Genomic DNA, 27881 nt, shown 5'->3' on the forward strand with positions numbered 1-27881 from the left:
TTCTCCAGGCAAGAATACTGGAGTGGTTAGCCATTCCTTTCTCCAGGCAATCTGCCCAACCCTGGGATTGAACCTGGATCCTTTACTGTCTGAGCCACAAGGGAAGCCCAGTTCTCTGAAAGAAGTCTCCAAATTGTCATCCTATTTCTTGACAATATTAATCGCCGTTATTTTAAATCTGTGTCTAAGAAACTCCAATGTCTGGATGTACTATGCTGCTGCTGCTGCTGCTAAGTCACTTCAGTCATGTCCGACTCTGTGCAACCCTAGAGATGGCAGCCCACCAGGCTTCCCCGTCCCTGGGATTCTCCAGGCAAGAACACTGGAGTGGGTTGCCATTTCCTTCTCCAATGGAGGAAAGTGAAAAGTGAAAGTGAAGTCGCTCAGTCGTGTCCGACTCTTCTCGACCCCATGGACTGCAGCCTACCAGGCTCCTCCATCCATGGGATTTTCCAGGCAAGAGTACTGGAGTGAGGTGCCATCGCCTTCTCCGAATCAAGGATTAAGCCAATGTAAATCTGGACCATAGTCCTTGTGAAGGCTGCTCTACTTCTGTTTTATCCCCGTCTGAAGGAATAGCTTGTTAGAAGTCCCAGTTGAAATGGTGGGGGTCTTTTTCAGAATCCCTTGTACCTCGCTTCTTTGGTAGGTCTCTGCTACCTTCAAACACTTTTTCCGTATATTTTCTAGTTGTTTTTAGTGGGAGGGTTGGTATACAATCAGCTAGTCTACCATCACTGAAAGTGGAAGTCTCCCTTACGGCATCACAACTGAAAAACGTTATGAGTTGGATGATAAAAATTGGGTGGGGAAAAAAGCTAAAAAGGAACAAGAATATTCTGGAAGATACTATTGCTTGGTGAGAGACAACATTAGGTGGGTTACTCTGCTCCCCTTCTTCCCTTCTTATATACATAATTTGGATTTAAGGCTTTTAGAATGTAAATAGAGAGTCTGAACAGATTTGTGAGGAAACAATACACTAAAGCCAATAATTACATGTTCTGAAATTAAAGTTTTATGATCAAAGGCAAATTTCAAGTTAAAAATTTTAACTTTTTATTTTATATTGGAGTATAGTTGATTAGGGTCTTCCCTGGTAGCTCAACTGGTAAAGAATCCACCTGCAATGCAGGAGACCCTGGTTCGATTCCTGGGTCAGGCAGATCCCCTGGAGAAGGGATGGGCTACCCACTGCAGTATTCTTGGGCTTCCTTGGTGGCTCAGATGGTAAAGAATCCACCTACAACTTGGGAGACCTGGGTTCAATCCCTGGGTTAGGAGGAGGGCATGGCAACCCACTCCAGTATTCTTATCTGGAGAATCCCATGGACAAAGAAGCCTGGCAGGCTACAGTCTATGGGGTCGCAAAGAGCTGGACTAGACTAAACGACTAAGCACAGCACAGCACATAGTTGATTAACCATGTTGTGGGTTTCAGGTGGACACCAAACTGATTCAGTTATCCACATACATTTATCTATTTTTCAAATTCAACAATTTTCATTTTTAAATGAGTAAATAAGTGAACGGAGAAGGCGATGGCACCCCACTCCAGTACTCTTGCCTGGAAAACCCCATAGACGGAGGAGCCTGGTAGGCTGCAGTCCATGGGGTCTCGAAGAGTCGGACGTGACTGAGCGACTTCACTTTCACTTTTCATTTTCCTGCATCAGAGAAGGAAATGGCAACCCACTCCAGTGTTCTTGCCTGGAGAATCCCAGGGACGGGGGAGCCTGTTGGGCTGCCGTCTATGGGGTCACACAGAGTCAGACACAACTGAAGCAACTTAGCAGCAGCAGCAAATAAGTAAAATTAACAAATACTACAAAAGAGATTTAAAAAATTGCTAACATTAGCTACATAAGTCAGATCAAGTTCTAAAGTAAGATGTATGTCCCAAATGAAAACAAATGAATGCAATATACATCAAATATACAGCATAAACAAGACAACTCAAAACTTCCTGAACTAGGAAGCCTTTCCAGAAGATTCTAAAAGGTCAGAAACAGAATCATTAGGCTTACACGATCATATATGTAAGCCATACTTAAATGGCATCCACTGGTAAAACCAGTTTGTAGTTTAGAAACAATTTACCCCCTTTTGGTTAAAGAACAAAAAGGCCAGTATGTTCTAACAGAGGAATGTCTTCTAGAATTCATATTTCCCATCACTGTCTCATTTTTTTTTTAATTTAGTTTTTTAGCAGAATTATTTTTGGCGTGAAAAAAATAGAACCACCACTTTACTAGGTAGCTAAGTGACTGAGTTAAATCTACTTGAAACATACAGGTTGGGAAATACCAAAACTATCATTCAGGAAACAGAATCTTGAAGGTGATTTTAAGGTTGAAAAGAGGTTGTACAAAGACTCAAATAAAATCAAGGGAACAAAGTCTTATTTCCTTAGCAACTTCCTATATCATTTGACCTCTGAGAAATCTTAAACCTATTCAGTGATTGAATTTAAAATCTAATTCACATGTTCACGAAGCTTTCTCTGAAAGGAGGTTCATCAAAAGGTTCATCACCAGGGGCTTCCCTGGTGGCTCAGTGCTAAAAGAATCCACCTGCCATTGCAGGAGACACAGGTTCCATTCCTGATCCAGAAAAATCCCACATGCCTCGGGGCAACTAAGCCCACGTGCCACAGCTACTGAGTCTGCGCTCTAGAGCTGGGAGCCACACTATTGAAGCCCACGAGCCCTAGAGCCTGCGCTCTGCAACAAGAGAAGCCACGGCAATAAGAAGCTCAAGCACCACTAGAGAAAAGCCCTCGCAGTAACAAACACCCAGCATAGCCAAAAATAAATAATTCATTTTTTTTAAACAGTAAAAAAAAAAAGTTGATCAACCTCTATGATGTATGTATGGTGTATCTAGATGTATGTAGATAGATAGATCTACATCTATCCACACACACACACATATGCATATGTATATGGAAAACTGAAAACAACAAAAAATAAGTGAAAGTAAAAATCAATTTGACTTTATAGAAAATTGTTTCCATAACAGACAAAAATCAAGAAACAGTAAATGAAAAAAGGAAGTTCCAAATATTATAATGTGACCCAATTTTACTAAGGAAAAATGCAAAATGGTGAGAGCAGAATATGTGATTGTTATTTTCTCATTTATGCTTCTCTGCATTTTCCAAATTTTCAGTCCAACACAATGCTGAGAGCTATTTCATGTTTATAAATTTCAAGGACCGTGAGAATTGCCTGTACTGGTAAATAATGTATTTCCACACAGAAACAGAATGATGCCACAGTCAGAGGACTGGACTTTGAGGGAGAAGACTTGAGTTCAAGTCCCAGCTTCACCGCTCACTGCTCTGAGTCACTTCAGACAAGTCACAGCACCTCTGGGAATTTCGGTTCTCTCATCTAATTAAAGATGGAGATGCTCATCCCCAGCTTGTCTCCCTCCCTTAATTAGTGCAAATATCAAATGCAAAAAGTTCATGAAAGTCTTCTGCCAAGAGGAAAGTGAGGTTCAGCAAAAGGAGTAACGCTAACTATTAAAGCTGCTTGTAAAGTTTTTTTTATGGATCTGACTCAAGTTTATAAAGTTTTAAGACTGTATTTTGCATCGGAAAAAAAAATATCCATCATCACCACCACACATGTTCCCTCAGGTGGGACAAATGTGGGATCCTGACAAAGCACCAAAGCAGGAGTGGTGGACAGGTAGGTAGTATCCGCCCATAGGGAGAAAAAACAAAATGTTCTCACAAGTCACTAGAGTGAAGAAACAGCTGTCCCAGGTCCCCAGTGGTACCTTATCAACAGTTACATGAGGCAGAAAAAGACAAGGGAAGGATACTGTGGGAGACCCAGCCACATGTGAAGAATAGGAGGATTTTTTTTCAGATGATAACACACTCCTCTCTCTTCCAAATCCACTAAAGAATATTGGTCAGCAACCTCCAAGACTTTGTCCAAACACTGGAGGAAAACTAAAAGCTTGAATTTTCATCTCATTTTTTAAAAAATTTTCTTTTCTCTACTCTGACCACAAAGCCACCAGTTACTTATACTGTGATCTTGGATAGTCACTCCATGTTGCTGATCTCAGTTTCCTTATCTATAAAATGGGCCAATGCCATTCTGACGCCACAAATGCCAAAGTTACATAAAAAGGAGCTATTCTCTTTGGGATTCAAAATGGACACAGATGAACTTGGGCTCGGGAGACTGCAACGCTGGTTTTGTCACTATCTGCGACCCTGACCAGGCTCCCTCCCCTTTCTGATCCTCAGATTGCCAAGGACTTGTTAGGAGGAGTCCTGTGCCCCCAGCTCCAGCCACAGTTCAAGCTCTGCACATTCACTGATCTCCTAGACTGGGCTATTTCTAGCTAGCGTCATCTGAGCTAGGATAGCAACCCTGTCTGACAAGCTGACCTTGTACAGGTAGTGCTGCCAGCCTGCCTGGCAGCAATACAACTGGGCTATTGTTATAGTTACAGAAATACAGACTTACATCGAACTGTCCATGGGCTCTTATTGTCCAATAAGACTCTTTGTGGCCAAAACTAGAAATTTGTGAATTTCCAAGTCTTCTTCCCACTTCTCCTCCAACTTCTTCCCAAACTGACCATGTAATTTTGTTTAAACTACCCTGAACATTTGTTTCCAGACTTTCACTCTGTAACTCTCCCAGGATGAACAATCCAGGATATATAAATCTTTGTCCATTTTTTCAAAGACTCTGTTTCTCAGAGTGAAATTACTGGGTTAAAAGGTACAGACCATTTTAAGGCTCTTGATACATATTATACCAAATTGTCTTCTGGAAAAGAAGTATCCAGTTGATATTTCTGCCAGCAATGGATGAGCTTTCAAGCCAATCTTTTTTTAATTTGGCATTATGAGCAGTTAAAAAAAACAAGTCCCTTCTTTTACATTTTAATTTGTATTTTTTAAGGTAAGTAATGAGGATGAAAATTTTATTTCAAGTGTATGAGTCTGTTTTACTGACTTATCTGTTCGTGACCTTTTCAGATATTTTAACTTGCTAACAATTCATCAAAGAAAAATCTGTGGAGTACTTTCTTCCACAGCTAAAAAGGACGGGACAGTTAATTCCAGACAAAAGTTAAAACTATGAAATTGATTAATGTGAAATGAACATTTTAGCCAAATATTGTTAACACACCCATTGTTTATAGAAATTAAAGCATATATACTTATTTTTGTGAAATGTTTTCTTGACTTAAAGCAGGTTTAGGAAAAACTGATCTTGTTCTCTACTTCACCATACTAAATATGTCTTATGAACAACGGTGTCTTTTCTTTAGATGTGACACTCTTAAAATGAAATAAAATTCAAAAGCAAAAAAAATAAAACTGAACACTTTAAAGTTGGTTGGGATCTGCACTTTGCAGAGCTAAACAGCTATAAAATAAAAACTTCTTTAAATATTCATTTCCCTTTGGGGCCTGGCAAATGGGAATTTAGTTCCAGCTAACTGCACACATTCACTCTTGCAATTCAAGAAAGTTCTTTCCAGAACTTTAAGATATGCCAAGAGGAGACTTCATGCTCCTCTTTCAGCTCCAAAGAAAGTGATGACAGACGTGACTCTACAATCCAGCCAGCAGACTGGATTTAATTCTCTGCAGATAAGCAGCACATGTTCAACTATCGATGCCCAAGGATTCAGAAACCTTCCTCTTTACAGATTTCATCTGGAGGGGACTGAGACTCAAATTCACCCATTCAAAGCTCATCATGTACAGTAGAAGTAAACTCTAATTTTCAGTTGGCAAAATATTGTCATTTTCTAGAGAATAAAACTCCACAGGCCCCAGGCAATAAGAAGTAATGATAGAGGGAGATAATCACACACAGTCATCCAAAGACCACAGCCTGAGTAGACTCAGGTGTTGACAAAACTGACTGGGAAAAGAGGAAAGAAAGTGGAGGCACTGAGGGCTTGATTCTGAAATTTGTTGAAAAATGAAAAGTGGCATCAGAAAATGAATTTTAATGGAAGTTCAGTGAAAGGTACTTGAGCTAAAAGAAATGAAACACAGCCTCAAAAAATAAACAACTTTCTATTACAAGTATATGTTTTGAATTATAAGACTGAAGAGTTGGCCTAGCGAATGCTGAATAAAATAAACTCCCTCCCTCTCACACCCATGACCTACCTAAAGAATTTCTAATGAAAATGACAGAAACCTTCAAAACAGACAAGAATTTCTGAATGTATCCAGAAAAGTCCATCTAATAAACGGTATCACAGATATTATTTAAAGAAACTAAGTATTTTGACCTGAGATGATACTTTGGGAAAAATTAGTTTAAAGACATGAGAATACCAGACCACCTGACCTGCCTCTTGAGAAATCTGTATGCAGGTCAAGAAGCAACAGTTAGAACTGGTCATGGAACAACAGACTGGTTCCAAATCGGGAAAGGAGTACATCAAAGCTGTATGTTTTCACCCAGCTTATTTAACTTATATAAAGAGTACAGCATGTGAAACGCCAGGCTGGATGAAGCACAAGCTAAAATCAAGATTGCCGGGAGAAATATCAATAACCTCAGATATGCAGATGACACCATCCTTATGGCAGAAAGTGAAGAACTAAAGAGCCTCTTGATGAAAGTGAAAGAGGAGAGTGAAAAAGTTGGCTTAAAGCTCAACATTCAGAGAACTAAGATCATGGCATCTGGTCCCATCATTTCGTGGCAAATAGATGAGGAAACAATGGAAACAGTGAGACTTTATTTTGGGGGGCTTCAAAATCACTGCAGATGGTAACTGCAGCCATGAAATTAAAAGATGCTTGCTCCTTGGAAGAAAAGCTATGACCAACCAAGACAGCATATTAAAAAGCAGAGACAGTACTTCACCAACAAAGGTCCATCTAGTCAAAGCTATGGTTTTTCCAGTAGTCATGTACGGATGTGAGAGTTTGACTATAAAGAAAGCTAAGCACTGAAGAATTGATGCTTTTGAACTGTGGTGTTGGAAAAGACTCGAGAGCCCCTTAGACTGCAAGGAGATCCAACCAGTCCATCCTAAATGAGATCAGTGTTCATTGGAAGGACTGATGCTGAAGCTGAAACTCCAATACTCTGGCCACCTGATGCAAAGAACTGACTGACTGTAAAAGACCCTGATGCTGGGAAAGATCAAAGGCGGGAGGAAAAGGGGACGACAGAGAATGAGACCGTTGGATGGCATCACTGACTCGATGGACATAAGTTTGGGTAAACTCTGGGAGTTGGTGATGGACAGGGAAGCCTGGCGTGCTGCAGTCCACGGGCACAACTCGCAAAGTTGGACACAACTGTGCGACTGGACTGAACTGAACTGATTGAGTGGGGAGGGGATTTTATAATGTACCTTTTCACAGGAAGTTTTGTAATAGGGTGCTTTTTTTTTTATTAAATAGTGAGAACAGAAAGCATTAAATCCAGATCCTTAATATGAAATTCCAGCCTATAAAGGACACCTTACCAGGTAACTGCATGTTTAGAACCATGCACCTCCTTCCCTGCCAGCCACTTGCTGAAATCTACACATGAAGTCTTCCTCTTACCTGATGGGTGCCCACAAGGGTCAAGATGTAGCTGTGAGATGAGAAACTCACGTTCCCACTGTGTTTGGGGAGGGGTGCAGGTGGAAGACAGAGAGGCAGAGGCCGCCGGCCTCAGAGAAGAGAGGAAAGGCATTCTTATCGGCTTTTCTGTGCCCGGGGGCTTTGCCTCCCTCTGATGTGGAGGCTAGAATCCCGTGCTAGTCATTCTCCCCTGTTGAATGATGCTCTTTAAGACATCTGCGACCAAACCAGGGTAAAATGTCGATTCAACATCACCAAGCAGCACTGGGGAAGCAGCCCTATTTAGGATTTCTGGAGGGCAGAGGCTTTGTGGAGAAGGTGGGAGCCCGAGGCTCTGGTCTCCTGCAGAGGCCAGGAGGGGATGATGAAGGAAGAGCAAACTGGGAAAATGAATAGCCAGCTTGGCTCATACTGCGGGAGCAGCAGGAAAGGCAGCAGAGAGGCTGGGGCAGTGGAGAGAGGAGGACAGGAAATTCTGAACCAGAGAAAGCCCCCAAAAGGGAGAGGGGAGGGCAGAGGATGCTGGAGGGTTGCACGGTGTCTCGGTGGCCTGGGCTAAAGGAAAGCCAGGGTGATGGCAGTGAGAATGGAGAACCAACCCCAAGGGAACATCTAAAACCTGGGACCGGTCACTGAGACATTCAGGTGGGCACACAAGCTAGGACACCTCTACACTCTTTTTTTAAGGACAAAGGACCATCTTTTTATTTCTCTTTTCAGTTCAAAGGGTAGTTATTCAAACATTTAGGTCCTGTTCAGACCAATATTTGGGAATCTCCACTAACAAGAGGCTTTTACCCTCTACGTTAAAAAGAAAAAGCACTCCAGGTGCAAACAACAAAGCAAATTATAATCCACACCTCCTAAAACTTACCCTTTTCTTTCAAAGGATCCTTTGAAAATGCTTTTGCTTGTGGGAGGGAAAAAAAACAAGCAGGGGAGGTAGTGTTGTGACTGCCTGGGTATTTCAAAAAGAGGCAATTTGCAAGTATCTTCCTATAGCAGAGATCTCCTCCTATTTTTTGAGTCTTAAGTACACTCTATACTTCCCTGCCATTAACTGTGTGGCCCTGGCAAGATGGCTAGCTTCTGTGAGCCTCGGTTCTCTTATCTGTAAAATGGAAAAATAAACCTACTTCCATGGGGTTTCTGTAAAGACACAAAAGAGTTTGCACAGCGCCTGAAACACAGTCCATGCCCCAAAACACAAATTCCTCTCCCCAGTTCTATTCTAAGGAGTAACATTCAGAACTATTACAGCCGCCTTCATGAGAAGCTTCTCCAAGAGTGGGAAGTACTCTCCAAAACAGTTTTTTACCTACTGACTAATGAGACAGTGCAGCCTCTTCATGTAATGCTTCCTTCTTGCAAGTCTCAAAGCAACTGAAACGCATTTAGACAGTTCCTTGGAAAGAGAAGCAGGCAGGTCTCGGAGATACAGCTGGGCACACGCTCTGAGAGGCACAGGAAAAAAAGAATGCCTCTTGGGTGGTAGTGAGCACTTTCCAATATTCCAAACCACGTTCCTTTCAGCAAGAGTGAATGCCAGCAAGTGGCTTACAAAAAGAAAAAGCACCACTAGAAATGTTGTCTTTAAAACAATTTTAATGAAAACCATACTCAACACATTCAAACAGCTCTTATTGTGCTTCACGCACAACTTACTTTCTTCCAGTCGCCCCACTGTGTGATGCCGTTTTCCCGCTCAGGTCTTTCCACGTCTTGAACGCACTTTTCCCGCTTGGCCCTGGCTGCCACTGCTCACCTGTCTTTTAGGTTACAGAGAGGCAGACCCTGGCATCACCAGAGGCGAGGGCAGGGGTCCATCCATGGCAATTCATTACACCATTCTCCACACTTTGGAGTATATGAAAATCTCTACAATAAAAGTTTTCAAACATTGCTCTTTAACAGGATAAGTGAAAGAAAAACACAGTGGGTCACCCCAGGTACACCGACTCCACCTGTCCGTGAACCTGAACTGCAGCTCAGCCCCTAGCAAATATGCAGCACTGGCCACTGTCTCCAGGATGCGTCCTCGCTAATCCCCGGTCTGTTCTACAGGTCACTCTGAGGTTTCCTGTATTAAACATATACCTTGACCACTTACTGTCACGAAGTGTGAATACCATCTAAACGCATTTCAGTTGCTTTGAGACTTGCAAGAAGGAAGCATTAAATGAAGAGGCTGCACTGTCTCACGAGTGCCCACTAGTGTTAACAACAGGAAGTCACCCTCAGAGCTCTGTGGGGCCAATGCTGCATGCATGCCAAGTCACTTGTCATGTCTGACTCTGCAACCCCATGGGATGTAGCCCATCAGGCTCCTCTGTCCATGGAGCCAATAGGTTTGAGAAAATCTGCAGCATAGTTGGTGTTTTAAAGCAGGAAAATAAAATATCAGGGAGAAAAGAAGGCAGAATTTAGGAAGGAAAACGTGTTTTTTCGATCCTTATACCAAAAGGAGCTTAGAGAATCAGGGCACGTAGAAGTTCTTCAAAGGTGCCTTCTCAGAGTCCCACTGACCTGCATGAAGACAGACTCATGAGCACTACCACCCCCGCCGCTAGCCCCACCCCAACTGGCTCCACATCTCCTGCGTCCTCCCGTCACCTCCACCTCTAGGCCTGCACACCTGCAGACACCTGGCATCTGGAGAACGTTCAGACCTCCCGCATCCCTCAGAGACAAGAAACCTGGCCGGGTACAGCCCAGGGAGGACTGCAAGTGGCACAAAGACGTGGGTCTTCCCTGAATCTGAGTGTTCATGATAAAAAGAGCAACAGTAGTGATAATTAGCTACTGTTCTGAGTGCTTACTAAAGCCCAGAACCACTATATTCTCTTTACTCATATTTTTGTTTAAGCTTCACAACTGTGAGGTTGAGGAATTTCATCAAAGAAGAAACTGACCAGAAACACTGTGCCAAGAGCTTAGGCGAAAATGATCTTGCGTGGGTCCCACAGCTAAGAGGCAGAGAGCTTGGACACAACGGCAGGTGGGCACCAGTGCTCTCTAACACACTGTCAAGATTCTGGTAAGCTCACTTTAGAGGTGAAATACCAGAAAAAGACTGATACCTGTTGGAAGTCTTATAGAAATAGCAAGGAGTCAAATCAACTGACGGTCCATCCGGTGCTTTGCAGGGAGACGGACAAGAGCAGAAATGCCATGTCAGCACCTCAGCTTGTTGTTCAGTCGCTCAGCCATGTGACTCTTTGTGATCCCACGGACTGCAGCACGCCAGGCTTCCCTGTCCTTCACCATCTCCCAGAGCTTGCTCAAACTCGTGTTCATGGAGTCGGTGATGTCATCCAACCATCTCATCCTCTGTCATCCCCTTTTCCTCCCGACTTCAACCTTTCCCAGCAGAGTCTTTTCTAATGAATTGGCTCTTCGCATCAGGTGGCCAAAGTACTGAAGCCTCAGCTTCAGCATCAGTCCTTCCAATGAACATTCAGGACTGATTTCCTTTAGGACTGACTGGTTTGGTCTCCTTGCAGTCCAAGGGACTCACAAGCATCTTCTCCAACACCACAGCTCAAAAGTATCAATTCTTTGGTGTTCACCCTTCTTTATGGTCCAACTCTCACATTCATACATGACTACTGGAAAAACCATAGCTCTGACTAGACAGACACTTTGTCAGCAAAGTAATGTCCCTTATTTTTAATATGCTGCCTAGGTTTGTCATAACTCGTAACAGAACTAAATTCTATCAACTCGCCTTAGAGGACCTGCCCTGGGGAACTATTAATAACTCATACTAACCAGTGCCAAATCATTGGCACAATGAGAACCATTAACTTGGAGTAAAATCAGAGCATTCAGTGCCTGCAGCTCAAAGCACCCTAGACCTAACAAACCAGACCTAGGTTGTCCTTACCGGTTTTACAACAACCCTTTGACCTTCAATTTCAGACACTGGAGCTTTTTAACGTTAGTCCCGAACTCTACATATGAAACAATTTCAGAATCACTAGAGACTTGACTTCCCTCATTGGAAGAAAATGAGAGCATCAACCCAGGTTAGGAATGGGTAGGAGGGTCCTTGGAGAGGACGAGCTGCTGGGGAAAAGGAGGTCAAGCTTTACTCAACAGCTATACCCTCATCTAAAATGTTTAAATGGGGAGCTTTCCTGGTGGTACAGGGCTTAAAAATTCATCTCTGCAGTGCAGGGAACACAGGTTCGATCCCTGGTCTGGAAAGATTCCACATGCCTCAGGGCAACTAAGCCCGTGGGCCCCAACTACTGAAGCCTGAGCACCTAGGGTCCATGCTCTGCAACAAGAGAAGTCACAACAGCGAGAAGCCCTTGCACCGCAACTAGAGAAGGCCCAAGAGCAGCAACAAACAATAAATATATTAAACAGAAAGCAAAATTAAAGAAAATACGTAATTTGTAAAGGGTTTGGTCTGAACAGTCATTCTAAGGTCTCTTATTTAATTCTACTTCTGATTTTCTGAATTGTTTTATTCAACAAATATTTGGCAAGTGCCTCACTTTGTGACGAGACTGTGCTAGGCAGGGTGGTTATAACAGTGAGCAACACGCTGATAAAGAGACTCTGCCCTCAGACCTACTTACTGTTTTGACTTTAGGTTTGTTTTTTTTAAGAAACTGAAGATGGATATAAATATATGCCCCCAAATTCTACGTTTTATCTTCTGAAGGGTTAAAATCACAAGACTCCTAAAACTGCTCTGGTGTATGTTTCTACTATGGACACTGGTTCAAGGGTTTCTCCTCTGCTCAATGTTCAGAAAACATAAGTTGAATAATACAGACAAAACCAGCTGTAAGTTGAAAAATCGAACAGGATTTTATTAAAATATACATAAATAACTCTTATTTTTATTTCATCAGTTGGGGAAGTTAGGAGGAAATTAAGTGAAAAGTAATAGCACTGGTGTCGAGAAATGAAGGCCAAAAGGGAGTGGGTAGAACCATACTCCAGCCCAGATCTGCCACCAGCAGCCTGAGAAAGGCATTTAGTGTCGTGTCCTTGGATGCAGAATAAGGTGGTTGGAACATATGCTGTCTGGGGTCAGCTGCAGTTCAAAAACTCTACTGTCCTAATTCTATTATTAGGAGCAAATGCTATAGTTAGACATTAACCATAGAGCAGATGCTCACAATGAAAAGTAAATGAACACTGAACTCAAAGGAATACTTTTAAGGAAGACAAGAAAATTACAGAAGTTTTCTGCTTTAGAAAAATGCACTGATGTTACTGTTTTATTCACACTAATATATATACACAAAAAATGTGTATCATATGTGGCTTTCCAAAAATTCTACGTTCCATGAGAACTATGTAAACAGTGTCAAACGTTCCTACTGCGTAACAAAAGCAGATCAGCATTCCCACAGACTATTAGGAAAATATTCAGATAATCTGAAGCTACAGCAAAACAAAGTAAAATATCACAGAACAGTCTTTTCATGAAGTACAGCTACAGTCTAGAAGTTCATACTTCCCAATACTTTGGTATAAGTGAAATTAATACAAGGCAAAAAAACCCAAACCCAGAAAAATTCTACTGTGGTTCTCATATTAACTGCAACTTCAGCAATAAGGCGACCGCACAGCTACCAAAGGTGACAAAATGGAGAAACTTCTTGCTTGCTCACCGCTACTAGCGGAAGCGACACCGGGAGAGCATTCACAGGACTTGCGTGAGTGCAGAGCGTCTCACTCCCTCTCACCACTCTCCTCCCAGCAACAGCCTGGAAGGCTCCAAGACCACAGCGGAGCTTGGAACAGAAGTGATTTTGGTTACTTCTGCTTAACAAATACAAATAACCCTGCATTGAAGCAGCCCAAACTATAATTCACATTTAAAAAGTTGAACATAAATTTTTTAAAAACTGTATTATTATAGTTTCTTGAGAAGTCTGTAGAACATACTACATTATTTTTAAAATGCACGTTTAATAGACCAATGACAGTAGTTTTTTAGGAAAAAGAAACAACCGTTTGCATGCAACAAATATTCTTCATTGATATCACATATTACTTTGACAACTGTACAATTAAACTGATCTGAGGAGTTTTAAACTGCGTCATTTTAAACATTTCTTTTTCTCACCTACACAGTCCAAATGTGGTACTGATTTTTTGCACTGTCTTTTTGTCCTGCATATTTTCTTTAAAATGAACCCCTACATCTGAGAATGACAGCACAGGAACTGTCAATGAATCACTTTTCTGTCAGCCATCCCAGGAGCGGACTGGGAATGTCCTCCGAGGATTTTCTCAGCACAGAAATTTAGACTGCAAGCTTCTGTAAAGACAAGAGTCTTGAAAAGAAAAAAGAGAGTCCTCGGTCAACTTTACAAACTTACAGACATAACACAAAAACTCACTGTCATTCCTTTCTAAAATAAAAGAACACACTGTCAAGCGACAAGCAAACACTGCAAACTGCCTGGAAGAACAAGGCCCGTGAACACCAAGTCCTCAGACAGGCCTTCTGGAGGGACAGAAGGCCATCAGGGAGTGTTCAGTGAGGTTAACTAGCTTAATAATCTTCAAAACAAAATGAGTACAAAAAATATAAGACAAAACATAGTGAATTATCTGTCAGGTTAATCTGAGGCTTTTTAAAGAGCGATTCTAAAATTAAAGGACAGAAAAAAAATTCAGCAAAACTGTCGATGCCTGAATGAACCATGTATAGAGGGACTGTTACGATTTCAAATTATTTTATAGTGTCAGTATACTGTTAGGAACTAAGCTCTTGCCTAAGTTTTACAACCATGTATAAGAAGAAATAAAACAATTACAGTGAACAAATCATGTGCAAGCTGAAAGGGTCTTAATTTTTCATAGCAGGTGATGATGTCACAGTCCTAGAACTGCTATGGTTCGGATTTTGTTTGTTCTGCTTTGTTTTGTGCAGAAAGAATGTCAGGGGAATTTAAATCATTTCAAAATTCATTTGGAATAATAGCCAAGACTATGGTATCCTAAGAAACTGGACTACCAGATATTAAAAACTTTCAGCCTATTATACAGAGTGAAGTAAGCCAGAAGGAAAAACATAAATACAGTATACTAACGCATATATATGGAATTTAGAAAGATGGTAACAATAACCCGGTGTACGAGACAGCAAAAGAGACACTGATGTATAGAACAGTCTTATGGACTCTGTGGGAGAGGGGGAGGGTGGGAAGATTTGGGAGAATGGCATTGAAACATGTAAAATATCATGTAAGAAACGAGTTGCCAGTCCAGGTTTGATGCACGATACTGGATGCTTGGGGCTAGTGCACTGGGACGACCCAGAGGGATGGTATGGGGAGGGAGGAGGGAGGAGGGTTCAGGATGGGGAACACATGTATACCTGTGGCGGATTCATTTTGATATTTGGCAAAACTAATACAATTATGTAAAGTTTAAAAATAAAATAAAATTAGAAAAAAAAAAAAATTTAAAAAAAAAAAAACTTTCACTAAATCTAAGACAGCATCAATTATAATATGCAACACTGTTTTATGCATCATCATGCAAAAAAAGATGCCTGGGGTGGGGAGTCTAAAAGGCACAGAGCCCCTCACAAAAAGTGGGGATATCAAATCCCAAACAGCCTCAGTGAGGGGTAAAAATATAATAATAAAAATAATAATGCGTCCTCCAGAAAGAAAGCAAAGACGCTGAAGACCACTTCTCTGACAACAGGAAGGAGGGGAAATTCCTTGATATTGACCTGGTGCCTCCACCCCCACCAGCCTGCAGATTTTATGACCTGAGTGCACACTATCAGCACAGGCCAAGAAAATCTGAAGCAGAGAAGTTAGTTTCATCAGACTCAGACGAACAGTGCCCCCCAGTGACTGGTAGAAGAAAACTCAAACCCTCTCAGGGACAACTCAACTTTCATTAAGGCAACAGCTGCTTTTTAAGATGCATTCCAAATGTGAAGATGCTGAAATGCAAAAAATATGTAACTTGAAATCAGTAAAATATGGCAGACAGACAAATAAGTCAATAGAAAAGATGTCAGAAAACCTAGAAAACAAATACTGGGTGTATGAATAAAAAAAAGTCAACAGCACATGATAAAATCATCAAACCAACAACAAAAAGGTACATTATTCAATATATGGCACAGGCAAAAGATGAAATATTTAAGAAAAAAGTTAAATTCTTCTCTATACCATATCCTTCAAAACTATAAAGTCAGGTAAAAAAACAAAACCATATAAAAACTAAAAAAAAAAAAAAAATGTAATTATCTAAATAATATTAAAAGACTGCACATTTTTAAAACATGCTCCCTGATCCTACCCCCAAAAAATAAAAGGGGGTATTTATTTATTAGAAGGCAAATGCCAAACTCAAAAAAAAACTGTAATGACAAAACGTTAATTTGACTATCAAAACTATAAATCAATAAGAAGCAAAAATATCATACCCCCCACCTCCAGAAAAAAGCATAAAGGTCAAAAACAGGCAATTGACAAAAGAAGAAATAGCCAGTTAAAAACACTTAAACATACTTAATTTCACTAGTAACAGAAACGCAAAATGAAACAATGATCAAACAACCTCTGGGCTTCCCAGGTGGCGCTAGTAGTAAAGAGCCTGCCTGCCAATGAAGGAGACAGAAGACCCGTGGGTGGGGAAGATCTCCTGGAGGAAGGCATGGCACCCCACTCCAGTATTTTTGCCTGGAGAATACCATGAACAGAGGAGACTGGAGGGCCACAGTCCATAGGACTGCAGAGTTGGACATGAAGTGACTTAGCATGTACGCATAACAATTTCTAGCTATCAAATTAGCTTTAAAAAATAGTAATAACCAATATGGACAAGGGTAGAGAAAAACTAGCACTTATATTGACAGTAGCTATGAAACTTCTGCAACCCTTCTGAAATATAACTTCCCAATAAATACAGATCAAAAATCTTTTTAAAATGTGACAACTCTTAGATTTAACAATGCTTCTTCTAGGAATTTAGGCCAAGCAAACAGATGCACAAAAAGTACATACAACTACATGTTAAGAATTTTTTATAATAGAGAAAAACTGGAAAATCACCTAAACATGCCACAGTGGTAGATAAATTAAGGATTTTAATAAAAAGAACTATGAATGAAATACAACTTTTAAATATAATGTATCTCTGAAGCACTGTTCATACTAGTAAACCTATATGCCCAACAGTAAGGAATGGTTAAAACAAATTGTGGTGTAACAGTCAATGAAATACGACACAATCACTAAAAAGGATGAGGCAGCTCTTTTGTTCTGATATATATTCTGTCTGTCTGAGATGATCTTCTTTCCCCAGATATCCAGCTGGCTCAGTTGCTCCAATGACATTCTATCATTTAGGATGTCCCCTGCCATTTTATATACAACAGCAACTTGTTCCCATCTCAAAGGTATTCCCTCTCCCCCTTATCCTACTGCTCTATTTTTAACCATCTGACTCACTTCCATTGTTTATTTATTGTCTGTCCTCCCCTACAGGAAAGAAGATCCTTGAGGGCAGACACTGTGTAGTCCATTGCTGTGACCCTCAGGGCCTAGGCACTTAGCAGGTAAGTAAGGTGCGCAGCAAATGATGGATAGATGCTGGGTGGGTGGGTGGGTGGGTGGGTGGATGAATGGATGGGTGGGTGGATGCGGGAAAATCACAAAGATACAAAGGTGAGAAGAGTGGGTAAAGTTGGCGGTGGTCAGAGCAGGGTTCTCTGGCTTCTCTCCAAAGTGTGTGAGAGTAGGGTCATGGTCAAGGGCTGTGGGAAACGTGAGGAGAGAGAGGAGCAAAATAACAGTCACCTCAGGGTGTGGGGAAGGGAATTTACCAGCACAAGTGTGGCAGAACCATACTGCAGGCTTTACTGCCCACTGGATGTTTTGGTCATAGATTTGAAGCGAGTATGGTTAACACAATTGCCTGACTTTTCTCTGGCCATGTGCTGCAACTCGGGTGAGGTTCAGAGTAAGAGACAACTGGGTCTCCTAGGATTAAGGTTTTTGCCAGGTGACTAAGAGAGGAAGAGAAAGACATGGGACTCCCCTGATAGTCCAGGAGTTAAGACTCTGCTCCCAACAAAGGGGGCCCAGGTTTGATCCATGGTCAAGAAACTAAGATCCTACATGCTGCAGGGTGCACCCAAAAAAAAAAAAACAAGCCTCAGAATGAAGCCTTCAGAATTTATACACAAAATAAACTCACACAGTTAAGCTGAAGTCCAATCAACGCTGGGGCTGTTCTGGACTAATGTTCATTGTTCGATAAATTTCTTTAAGTAATAACAAAGCAGTATCTTCTGATTCCCTATTAAAAAGAAAAGCACATTTACTTAAGAGATAATGAGAAATTAACCTCTATGCATAAAGGTGGAAAGGCAGCTTTGGTTCTATTCATCTCTACCTAAGGAGGGCAAATGAAAACAAAGTTGTGTAATCTCAGAGCTGTCCTTAAAAAATGGATAAAGACTGATCAGCAACAAAACAGCTGTGCTGCCGTTCTCCCTGGTGACACCGGATATATGAAAGGATGGCGTTCAAAGTCCCCACCATTCCCGATCTGAAAGGCATCCCAACAATATGTGCAAGTACCAAGGCCTTTGGTCAAACGCAGGTGACACGCTGCCATCTTGTGGATAACTAAGCTAATGGGGGAAAAGACTGATTTTGAATATATGGGCGTTCAAATTAATACTCCGTAACAAATGCTAATTCAGCAAGAATCTCACGGAACTGCAGTATGTACTGGCACCTAAAGGCCACATGAACACTTTCAAAGGTGAAAATACTTACCAATAGCATAAGTGACTCTGAAGAGCGAAAAGATATTCATTAAAACTCTCTATTGGCTTTTCTTGAAGAACGTAGTCAATTCGACGGCCTCCATTCAACATTCCAACCTTTCCTAAGTAGTCCTCATCCTTGGAAAAATCTGGACTTTCAACAATCTTTTCTGCTAGAATTCAAACCATTTCAATATCAAAGTCAATCACTTAATCATTATCCTTTGACTTTAGCTGACTTTCTGGGCTCAAGAGAAAATTGCTTGACAAACGCAGCAGCCTGGGGAGCTACCAGGCTCACTTCCCATTCCTCCAAAGAGCCCGGGGGAGAGGGGCTGGCTGCCCGGGAGAGAGGAGAGAGAGCCAACCAGTTGACAGGAGTTTTGAAGAAAAGGGGTAAGAGAGCATTGCAGAGAGAAAGGAAATAGAATTAGAACCTGAAAGAATCAAAAACATCACGGCACAACGACTTGACATTGCACGTATAGTCTACAGTGACACAGTCAGACACAGAAGAGCTTTCCTCACAGGGGGCCGTTCAGATGCCTGAATACCAACTTAGTTCTCAACTCCGACATTCCATTCTGGCCTTATGAATCTCAACAAAATTTAAAGCCTGTACAGTAAAACCTGGGCTTCCCAGGTGGCTCAGTGGTAAAGAATCTTCATGCCAGTGTAGGAGATGCAGGAGAAGCAGGCTCAATCCCTGGATCAGGAAGATCCCCTGGAGGAGGAAATGGCAACCCACCCTAGTATTCTTGCCTGGAGAATCCTGTGGACAGGAGCCTGATGGGCTACAGTCCATGGGGTTGCAACTAAACAGCAGCAGAGTAAAACCTGCAACTATCAGCCCAAAACCTAGTTTAAAAAGAAAGGATGCCATGCATTTTGAAGTACAGTTTGTACAAACAGTTTTTCCTTTATAGGAAGAGCCTCTACATTTCAACAAAAAGGACTATAATGGAAAAACAGCATCAAATAATTCATGTGTGCTTTGTTCACAAATAATTTTTGCACTGGAAAATGCCTTAAATGTTAAATTTACCTTCAACTACTTGCTTTTCTTCTTCTTCTTTGATCTGATTGGCTACCTTCTCCAATTCTTCTTGCAACTGAGTTGAAGAGGTATGAGCACGGGCAAATTCGTTTAATGTCTGCCAAGCACTTTTCAGAGAGCTAATGAAACCCTGCTTCAAATCAGATCCCATACGAGACAGACTTTCTTTCAACTCTAAAGAGATTAAGACGACATAACAAGGTATTAGTTACTGGGTAAAATTCTGCACCACAAAAATTAAAACACAAGTTACACTATCCTCAGACTGGATAAGACCTCTTACTCGTCTCTTAAATGTCAAATAAATACATGGGAGTTTCTCAGCCAAGAACGCTCAACATGTTAAAATGTTCTGTGGAGTCTTACTCTACCATTTTCTTAATGACTAAACTTGATCCAGCCTAAACCTATATATTTTCTCTCTCCAAAAAAAAAAAAGACGTAATTCAAATACCATAAAAATGTATAAGCACATTTAAGGGCCTTTTTTTATAAGTCAAAAAATGGGCCCACAAGACTAAAAAGATGACTGTTTTTCTAATATGTATTGGTGAATGGTTTTGAGAATTTGAGATTCTGATATAATCACAATTTAAACTCCTAATTTCAAAACGAAGAAACTACTGCCCCTTTACTTTCTCTACTTTTGTCTAATAAATCACATTTTAATTCAAAATCTTAAGAATATCAAAGTATCAAATTTCTCATTTTAACTTCAAAAGTTATGTTTGAAAAGCATGATGCAAGCTTAAAGAAAAAAAAAAATTTTAAGAGGGCATGATTACTTTTCCTTCTTTTAAACCTATGAATAAGAAGTAATATACACCATTAATAGACATAAAAGAAACCTAAACCCTACTTGGAATATTATCAATCCATTTTGTTCAATAAAATTTATTTAAAAGAAAACGTTTGTTTATAGTTACCAAGGAAAAAACAGCTCACTTGACTGAGCATCAAATTTATTTCTTGATGGTTTGGTCTTTAGTTCAAAATTAACTCTGCTTCCCAATTCCAAAAACTTTTGCCAAGTTTTATCAAAATGTATGCATCTCACTTTATCACCAACTTCCCCCATTCCTCATTATATCAACAATTATATCAATTGTATCAACAAATATCAAATATTATCAAGAAATCATCAAGGAGAAGAAACTCTTTTGTAACTTTATAGCTCCTCCAAATATTTAGTAAACAGGTTCTGAACATAGTAGGCACTTAAATAAGAGCTTAGTGTTAAAATGCAAATGACAGGAAGAACCCAAATCATTAAATGACAGGTCACAAAATGACAGGAAGGAAATGAGTTTTTATAGCATTTTCTCTTTACCTAAATGCAGTCTTTTTCTGCCTTTGTGATGTGGAATGAGAACTGCCTTCAGGTCCAAATCTGGTACAATCATAGGTTCTAATCGATACGCCACTGGATCAAGCTATAAACCGAAGAATTAGAAATTTATGAAAAGCTGTTTTGAGTTATGTATCTTAGTTAAGTGAGAAAACAGATAACTGGCAAACCAGAGATTTTTATTTTTTTTCACACCTTATTCAAATACTGGTAATTTTATAAGACGACTTTTCAGTTTGTGGAGAAAATTACTTTGCAAACAAAAGAATCATTTCCCTGAACAAAGGCTTTCTGGTAGAAAAGTTTATTGCAAACTATCAGACTGTATTGTTTAGGTCAGAGGGCTGAGTTGTACAAAATCAAAATCAGTTTTAATTCCCAAGAAATAAGAATCTGAGACTCTATCAGGATAAAGAGGACTAGTGCTTTGTCTTCTTCAAAGCGGAAGTAAATGCAGGTTACTCACTGGGTGATAAATATTGAAGAATCCTTTGCAGGTAGGAAGCCTGTAGTTTTCATCTATCCTATCCACTCCTCGAATAGTGAGAAACATACCAATTGGAGATCCCAAGGCAAAGAAAATCTCTGGTTCAAAGTCTAAGGAGCTGTAAACAACAGAAACCTAGGAAGAATCAGAAAACAATGAAAGACAGTCATTTCAATGTCATGAAAGACAAATATCAAAGGTTCAACTAAAACTTCACTTAATTAAAAGCACCCCAATACAGATGATGCTCTGCAAGGTGTGGCTTACGATGCTAATGATCACTGTAATGGACAGCTGCTACTAGCACAAAAGGACCAAAAAATTTCCCTCTGAAATCTTTATCCACAATTACATCCTCTAACTAGACTTTCACTTATTGTATAAAGCATAAAATATACAGTGTACATAAGTATCATCCCTATGTTAGTTATAAATGTGGTCAAAGCTGCAGACTCTAGAATCAAACTACCTGGGTTTGAGCCCTGACTCCACTCCTCACTCTGTGTCTTCAGGCAAGTTTCTCAATCTCTCTTGCCTCCACCTCAGTTTCCTCATCTATAAAATGGGAATCATAACAATGCCAAACTCATAATGTGGTTGAAAAACCACACTTAATAATCAAATCCACATAAGGTGCTTAGCATATTTTAAGCATCCAATGACTATGACTTCTATTACAACTACCATCCTCATTCATTCGGCATGTTTCTCTCCATTAAAAGATGATTTATCCCCAAAGAGCTCCTGTGTGGGGGAAGCTCACATGTAGCCTTTCAGCTCACAGAGAACTGTTAGCATAAGAGAAAGCACCCACATTCGGACAGCTCTCTGTACTTTACAAAGCTCTTTCGTTTGCTGCTCAGTGACAGAAATTCTGTCTCCATCATTTCAGTATCCTGAGAATGAAGAACAAGGAATGGCATAATCAAGGGCATGACAGAGGTCCACTGAGAGCAGAGGGCATGGCAGGGACCTTCATGCCCACGTATCAGACGAAGACAGTGAAGCCCAAGTAGGTGACGACACTTACCAGGAGCACATGGTGAGTGGCAGAATGACGTCTAACTCCAAATGCAAAGCTCTTTCTACTAACTAGGCTGCCCTTCTAACGAAGTCTAGACTTCACATCCCTTGGTTTGCTCCTAATTTGCAAATTCAATAGTTTATGCTACTGATGGGGACCACAAAGGAGGTGCTCTCAAGATTATGCATTTTCCCTCAGTTCCAGAAAAAAAAATAAGGTTAAAAAAATTATAAATTGGAAAAAATATTTACATGAAGGGGCCAACATCCCTAATATATAAAGAATTCTTCAGTACCAGTAAAGAGAAAAGCAACCCAATAGAAAAACAGGAACACTAGTACATCATTGAAAAAAAGCATAAAAAACAGATGACAAAACATCTAACTTCTCTAGTGCTCAAAGAAATACAGTGAGATACAGTTAGCACAGGTATAAATACTAAAAAAAAAAAATTAAAAACTCCTGTTTGCATGTGAAAAAATTATTTCTTTAGAAGAAGTCATAAAAGTAAGAATATGACATTTTTTTTTTTTTTTTAGAATATGACATTTTTAAACAAGAATGATAGTACTAGCAAGGGAGAAGAGAGAGAGGCAGTCTTATAAGCTGCCAGTGGGAGTACAAACTTTCCAGGGGCAAGTAGCAATAACTATTAACATTCTTGTGTTCACGGCTTTTGGCCCAGCTATAAATATTTCCAGTTATATAACTGCAAGAAAGAATAAAAAATGTTCACAGAAAATTAGTTTAAAACTGTTTATCACTGGACTGCTTAATAGAGTGAAAAACTGCCTACAGGTCCAATATTATGGATTGAATGTGTTCCCCCCAAAGAGAACTGTACCAGTACCTCAGGCTTTCTTTGCAAACAGAATCATTACAGCATTAATGTGGGCCCTAAATCCAGTGACTGGTGTCATTATAAAAAGGAGAAACCTGGACACAGAGACAGGGAAGTGATGTGAACACAAAGGGAGGTGACCACGTGAAAATGGAAGAATGGGGTGGGGGGCTGAAGCACACTTATACCAAAGGACGCTAACCAGTGCTGGCAAACCATCAGAAGGGAAAGAGGCAGGGAAGGGTGCCCCTACAGGGCTTCAGCGGGGAGCAAGGCCCTGCTGACACCTGAGTCATGGACTTCCAGCCTCCAGAACTGTGAGACAGTAAATTTATGGTGATTAAGACCACCCAGCTTGTGATAGTTTGTTATGGCAGCCTATTTAAAAAATGGGCTTTGTGTTGGATAATTCTGCCCAACTGTAGGCTAATGTTAAGTGTTCTGAGCATATTTAATGTTTAATGTTCTGATGCTGGGCAGGTTAGGTGTATTAAATCCATTTTTGACTTTGGGTATTTTCAGGTTATAATGGGTTAATCAGGACGTAACCCCATCATAAGTCAAGGGAGACCTGTATAATGTTCTAGTATTTTCCATTTTTATTAAAATAGATATGTAAATATATGCTCAAGAGTCCAGAAGGCCTTGTTCAAACTGCTTATGGTAATTAGTCATGGTTAAGGAGATTATGAGATTTTTTTTTTCCCCTTATCTTTTCCTTAATCAGTACTTTTTGGCCTTCTGGCATGAATGATGCACACTGTGGATTACCACAACAACCCTCTGGGTAACAAAGGAGATGGCATGGGACCTGGACGGGGTCAATCAAACCATGCCCCACTCCCCAGGCAATAAGAATTGGTCCAGAATGGACTTAAGACTCAAGTCAGGTCAAATAAAATCCTTCCTTTAAAGTTTCTTAACTGGACCTATTAGGTAGATTCCTTTACCTCTGTGGTGATGAAGCTATGAAGAGGGGAGTCCAGACCACCAACACCCACAATTCCATGTTCACAGATGCCAACACTTCCAAGGAGAAGCAGGCGGTGAGAGTGTCCTGGTGATGGGGAAGCCCTGTTTCCACAAACCTCCTCTTCAGCCTTTACATGCAGCTAAGAAAGTATCTGTCCTTTCTTATTGCCTAGAGTCTGTTAAAGTTTGCTCATGTTTTAAGAAGACATTTTTGGGGACTTTCCTGGTGGCTCAGATGGTAAAGAACCCACCTATAATGTGGGAGACCTGGGTTGGGAAGATCCCCTGGAGAAGGGAACAGCTACCCACTCTAGGACTCTGGCCTGGAGAATTCCATAGACAGAGGAGCCTGGCAGGCAACAGTCCATGGGGCCGCAAGAGGTCAGACACGCTTGAACAACTTTCACTTCACTGGTGATCCAGTGGTTAAGGATCCACCCTGCAAGCCTTGCAATGTGGGGAAGGCAGGTTTGATCCCTGATCAGGGAACTAAGATCCCACATGCCGTGGGGCAACTGAGCCTGCCAGTTGTAACTACCAAGCTCGTTCACTCTGGAGTAGGCAAGCCAATAAGTAAGTTAAAGAAATAAATAAAAATCCTTTTAAATGCAAATTTTATGAATGAATTAGGCTTAAAAGCTTGAATAGGTTGTATCAAACATCCAGCAATATTTTCTGCCTTCTTTAAATCAGTCATGAACTCACTTAAGAGATTAGAACCATACAACTATAAATAAATTGAAAGTAACCTTCTCTAAAAAGATTTTACTACTTTTAAGCCACTGTGAAACAAGTTTATCATTAAATGCAGCATTATCAACTACTTGGTAGGTTTTTACAGAAACTATTTCCCTCAGGGAAGAACTGTGAGTAATAAAAAAGCTTAAGCATACTCTGAAAATAATTTTCTATCACCACTTCTATTTCTAGTGGCTGAGACACTGAATGCTATAAAACCGAGAGGTGAAAAGATTTAAATAGAGACAATTTCAAAGGCGAGGTGATATGTTCAGTACACATTCAATTCTTTATTTCTAACATTATGAAAGCATACTGTTTTTATTAAGAGAAAATCAGTTTTCTCCATCCTCCCCTGAAAAAATTGTTGAATAAATATTTAAAGAATTTAAAGTTGCCCAAATAACCCAGGTAAGTGATTCCAACATAAACCACACAGCCTGAGTCAGTGTGTTGACTTACCTGTCCGGTGCCAACTTCAAAGGCCTCATAATCAACACGCACAGAAGAGACGGACGCTCCAAGCGGGAGTCTCCTCTTGGACTCGTTCGAGTCTGAGGGAGGAGAAGCCATGTCTTTAGCTTTCTGAGCACTTTCCTCCTGTCCTTTTGCTGAAGTGGCCACCGCTGCCTTCTTTTCCGATGCTGCTTTTTTCTCTTCCTGTGAAATACCAAAATTTCATAACATAACTAAGGGGGAAAAGTTATCAGCTATCACTATGAAATACCCATATCAATATTAAGGAATGATTAGTAATTTCTTAGGCCTAAGAATGAAAGCATTGTGGTCAATTAGAGAAATGTCCTTTTAGAGACACATACTAAATAGTCAAGGAAAAAAATGCCATGATGTCTATAAGCTACTTTAAAATTCTTAAGAAAAAGAAAATTAAGAACAAAGAAAAATGTGGCGAAACAGCTACAATTAAATCTAAATATTAGCTATTATTATACTCTGTGCCCTACACTTTTTATGTAATTTAAAATTTTAATAGAAGTTTTTTTTTAAAATACCAACTTCCTCCTTTATGATCTCAACTTTAGCCAGATAATTTTAGAAGTACTTATGTAACTGTAAAATATATACTTCCTATAAAGAGGTGTCGGAGAAGGCAATGGCACCCCACTCCAGTACTCTTGCCTGGAAAATCCCATGGACGGAGGAGCCTGGTAGGCTGCAGTCCATGGGGTCGAGAAGAGTCGGACACGACTGAGCGACTTCACTTTCACTTTTCACTTTCCTGCATTGGAGAAGGAAATGGCAACCCACTCCAGTGTTCTTGCCTGGAGAATCCCAGGGACGGGGGAGCCTGGTGGGCTGCCGTCTATGGGGTCGCACAGAGTCGGACACGACTGAAGTGACTTAGCATAGCATAGCATAGCATAAGGGGTGTAAACTTAAGAAATTTATTCCTTCAACATGTTTACATTCTTACGTCTATATGAAGCCACCAAGTTTTCCTCAAAAGCATTCTATAAAGAACACATTGTGGTACGTTCATACAGTGGGATAACTACTCAGAAATAAAAAGAAGTAAACTGCAAATAAAACTACAACTGCACGGATCTTAAAAACACTCTTTTGAGTAAAAGAAGAAAGATACAAAAGAATTTTCAGTGTTGGTTCCATTTATATAAACCTCTAGAACAGGCAAAACTATTGGATAGTGATCAGATTCAGAAGAGGAGCTGTGTGGCAGGAGGAGCTGATTAGAAAGAAGCATGAGAGAACTGAGTGACAAAATGTTCTATTTCTGGTTTTGGCTGGTGATTACACAGGTGCAAAAATTGTCAAAGTTTATTGAACAGAACGCTCAAGATCTATGCGTTTCATAAATAAGTCAGTAAAGAAAATCTCTGGGAGCATCAAGAGAACAGCTGTATCACTATAGTAATGAGACAAAATCCGCCCGTGTTGGTTTGTGATTGCGCCCCAGTACAGCGGCAACAATGTCAGGGAAATGTGAACGACCGTCACGGTGGATTTGCTGACTTCCCATGGGCACAGGTCTCATGGTCCTCACTCCCCAAGCTGTGAATGCCTGGCTAAGTCTCTGTTTGAACATTACTGACAGTGCCTAAACCCAACAGCTGGTCTAACTGCTCTTGTCCATCAGTGCATTTCAAATACTAGGAAACCTGGAAACCAGTCCAACTGGTTAATTCAAAAGATGATATAGCAAAAAGAAAGCTCTCCACCAGCCATTTGGGAACTGATCCCACCATGAAGGTCTGGGTTGGCCTTGTTATCTCTGCCCTTTGGAGACACCACAGGATTTTCAGTTTAAATTTGCTTTCTTACTTCGAGGTACCTCCCATTACAGTCACACAACTTAACAATCTAAACTGCTAAGAGAACGGTCTAAATAGATCCTAAACCTTCCTACTGCAAACTGTTGTTTTGTTTCCCTCTTAGACAGAGGCAGTAACTGGAAAACAAAGTGAGCCAACATTCCCAGCACTAAGAATTATTTCTTTTCAAAGGAAAATGATTAAGATGGTTTACAAAGGGGAAAGAAAAGTTCAGGTTACAAATACCTGATCTCCTTATTAAAAATAATGGGCTAACTTTTCAGTTACAGTAAATCAATAGGATGCACCATTTTATCTCATTATTGATCCAGCAGCACCTTGTTAATGATGAAAAACAGAGCAATCAATGGTAACATGGCTGAGAAAGTGTCACAGTTCATTCAGAGGCAATTATTTTTGAATTTAAAAAATAAGATGACTTTATAGGTTTTTACCCTGTCAAAACATTCTTATAAGTGCCATAACTGATACAGCCAAGCTACTACAGGAGCCAAACCAAACTCCTTCTAGAGACTTTTCAAGAACTATAAACAGAAGACATTTCTTCCTTTTATTGAACTATGAACACGTGGAGAACACAGGCTGGTGTCCAGCGTGGACACACCTGTGGTGTCCTGGTTTTGGTGTGACCACTATGCTCACCAGAGATGCTGCCTCTCTACTCGGTCTTCATCACCTTCAACCAACCATCACAAACACTATCCTGTGCCTAACATGTGTTTTGAGTTGCACCTTCT

At 40.5% G+C, this 27881-nt stretch overlaps 1 protein-coding gene across 4 annotated transcripts in view; it reads right to left on the bottom strand.

Moving 5' to 3' along the window:
• Positions 1 to 27881, bottom strand: part of SEC23IP (SEC23 interacting protein) — a 63728-nt gene that overhangs the window by 11989 nt on the left and 23858 nt on the right. Inside the window, exons 13-19 of one of the 4 annotated variants that reach the window (XM_070363978.1) lie at positions 25295 to 25492; positions 21237 to 21392; positions 20753 to 20855; positions 19411 to 19596; positions 18376 to 18535; positions 17789 to 17890; positions 12390 to 13893 (exon numbers count right to left, since the gene is read on the bottom strand). In XM_070363978.1, coding sequence (XP_070220079.1) covers positions 17809 to 17890; positions 18376 to 18535; positions 19411 to 19596; positions 20753 to 20855; positions 21237 to 21392; positions 25295 to 25492 — 885 coding nt within the window. In that variant the 3' untranslated portion in view covers positions 12390 to 13893; positions 17789 to 17808. Of the gene's footprint in view, positions 1 to 12389; positions 13894 to 14460; positions 15525 to 17788; positions 17891 to 18375; positions 18539 to 19410; positions 19597 to 20752; positions 20856 to 21236; positions 21393 to 25294; positions 25493 to 27881 lie in introns of those variants that run through there. The other 3 variants (XM_070363975.1, XM_070363976.1, XM_070363977.1) reach the window with 3 other exon arrangements.

Source organism: Bos mutus, chromosome 26 (genome assembly GCF_027580195.1).
Source record: "Bos mutus isolate GX-2022 chromosome 26, NWIPB_WYAK_1.1, whole genome shotgun sequence".
NCBI classification, from domain to species: Eukaryota; Metazoa; Chordata; class Mammalia; order Artiodactyla; family Bovidae; genus Bos; species Bos mutus.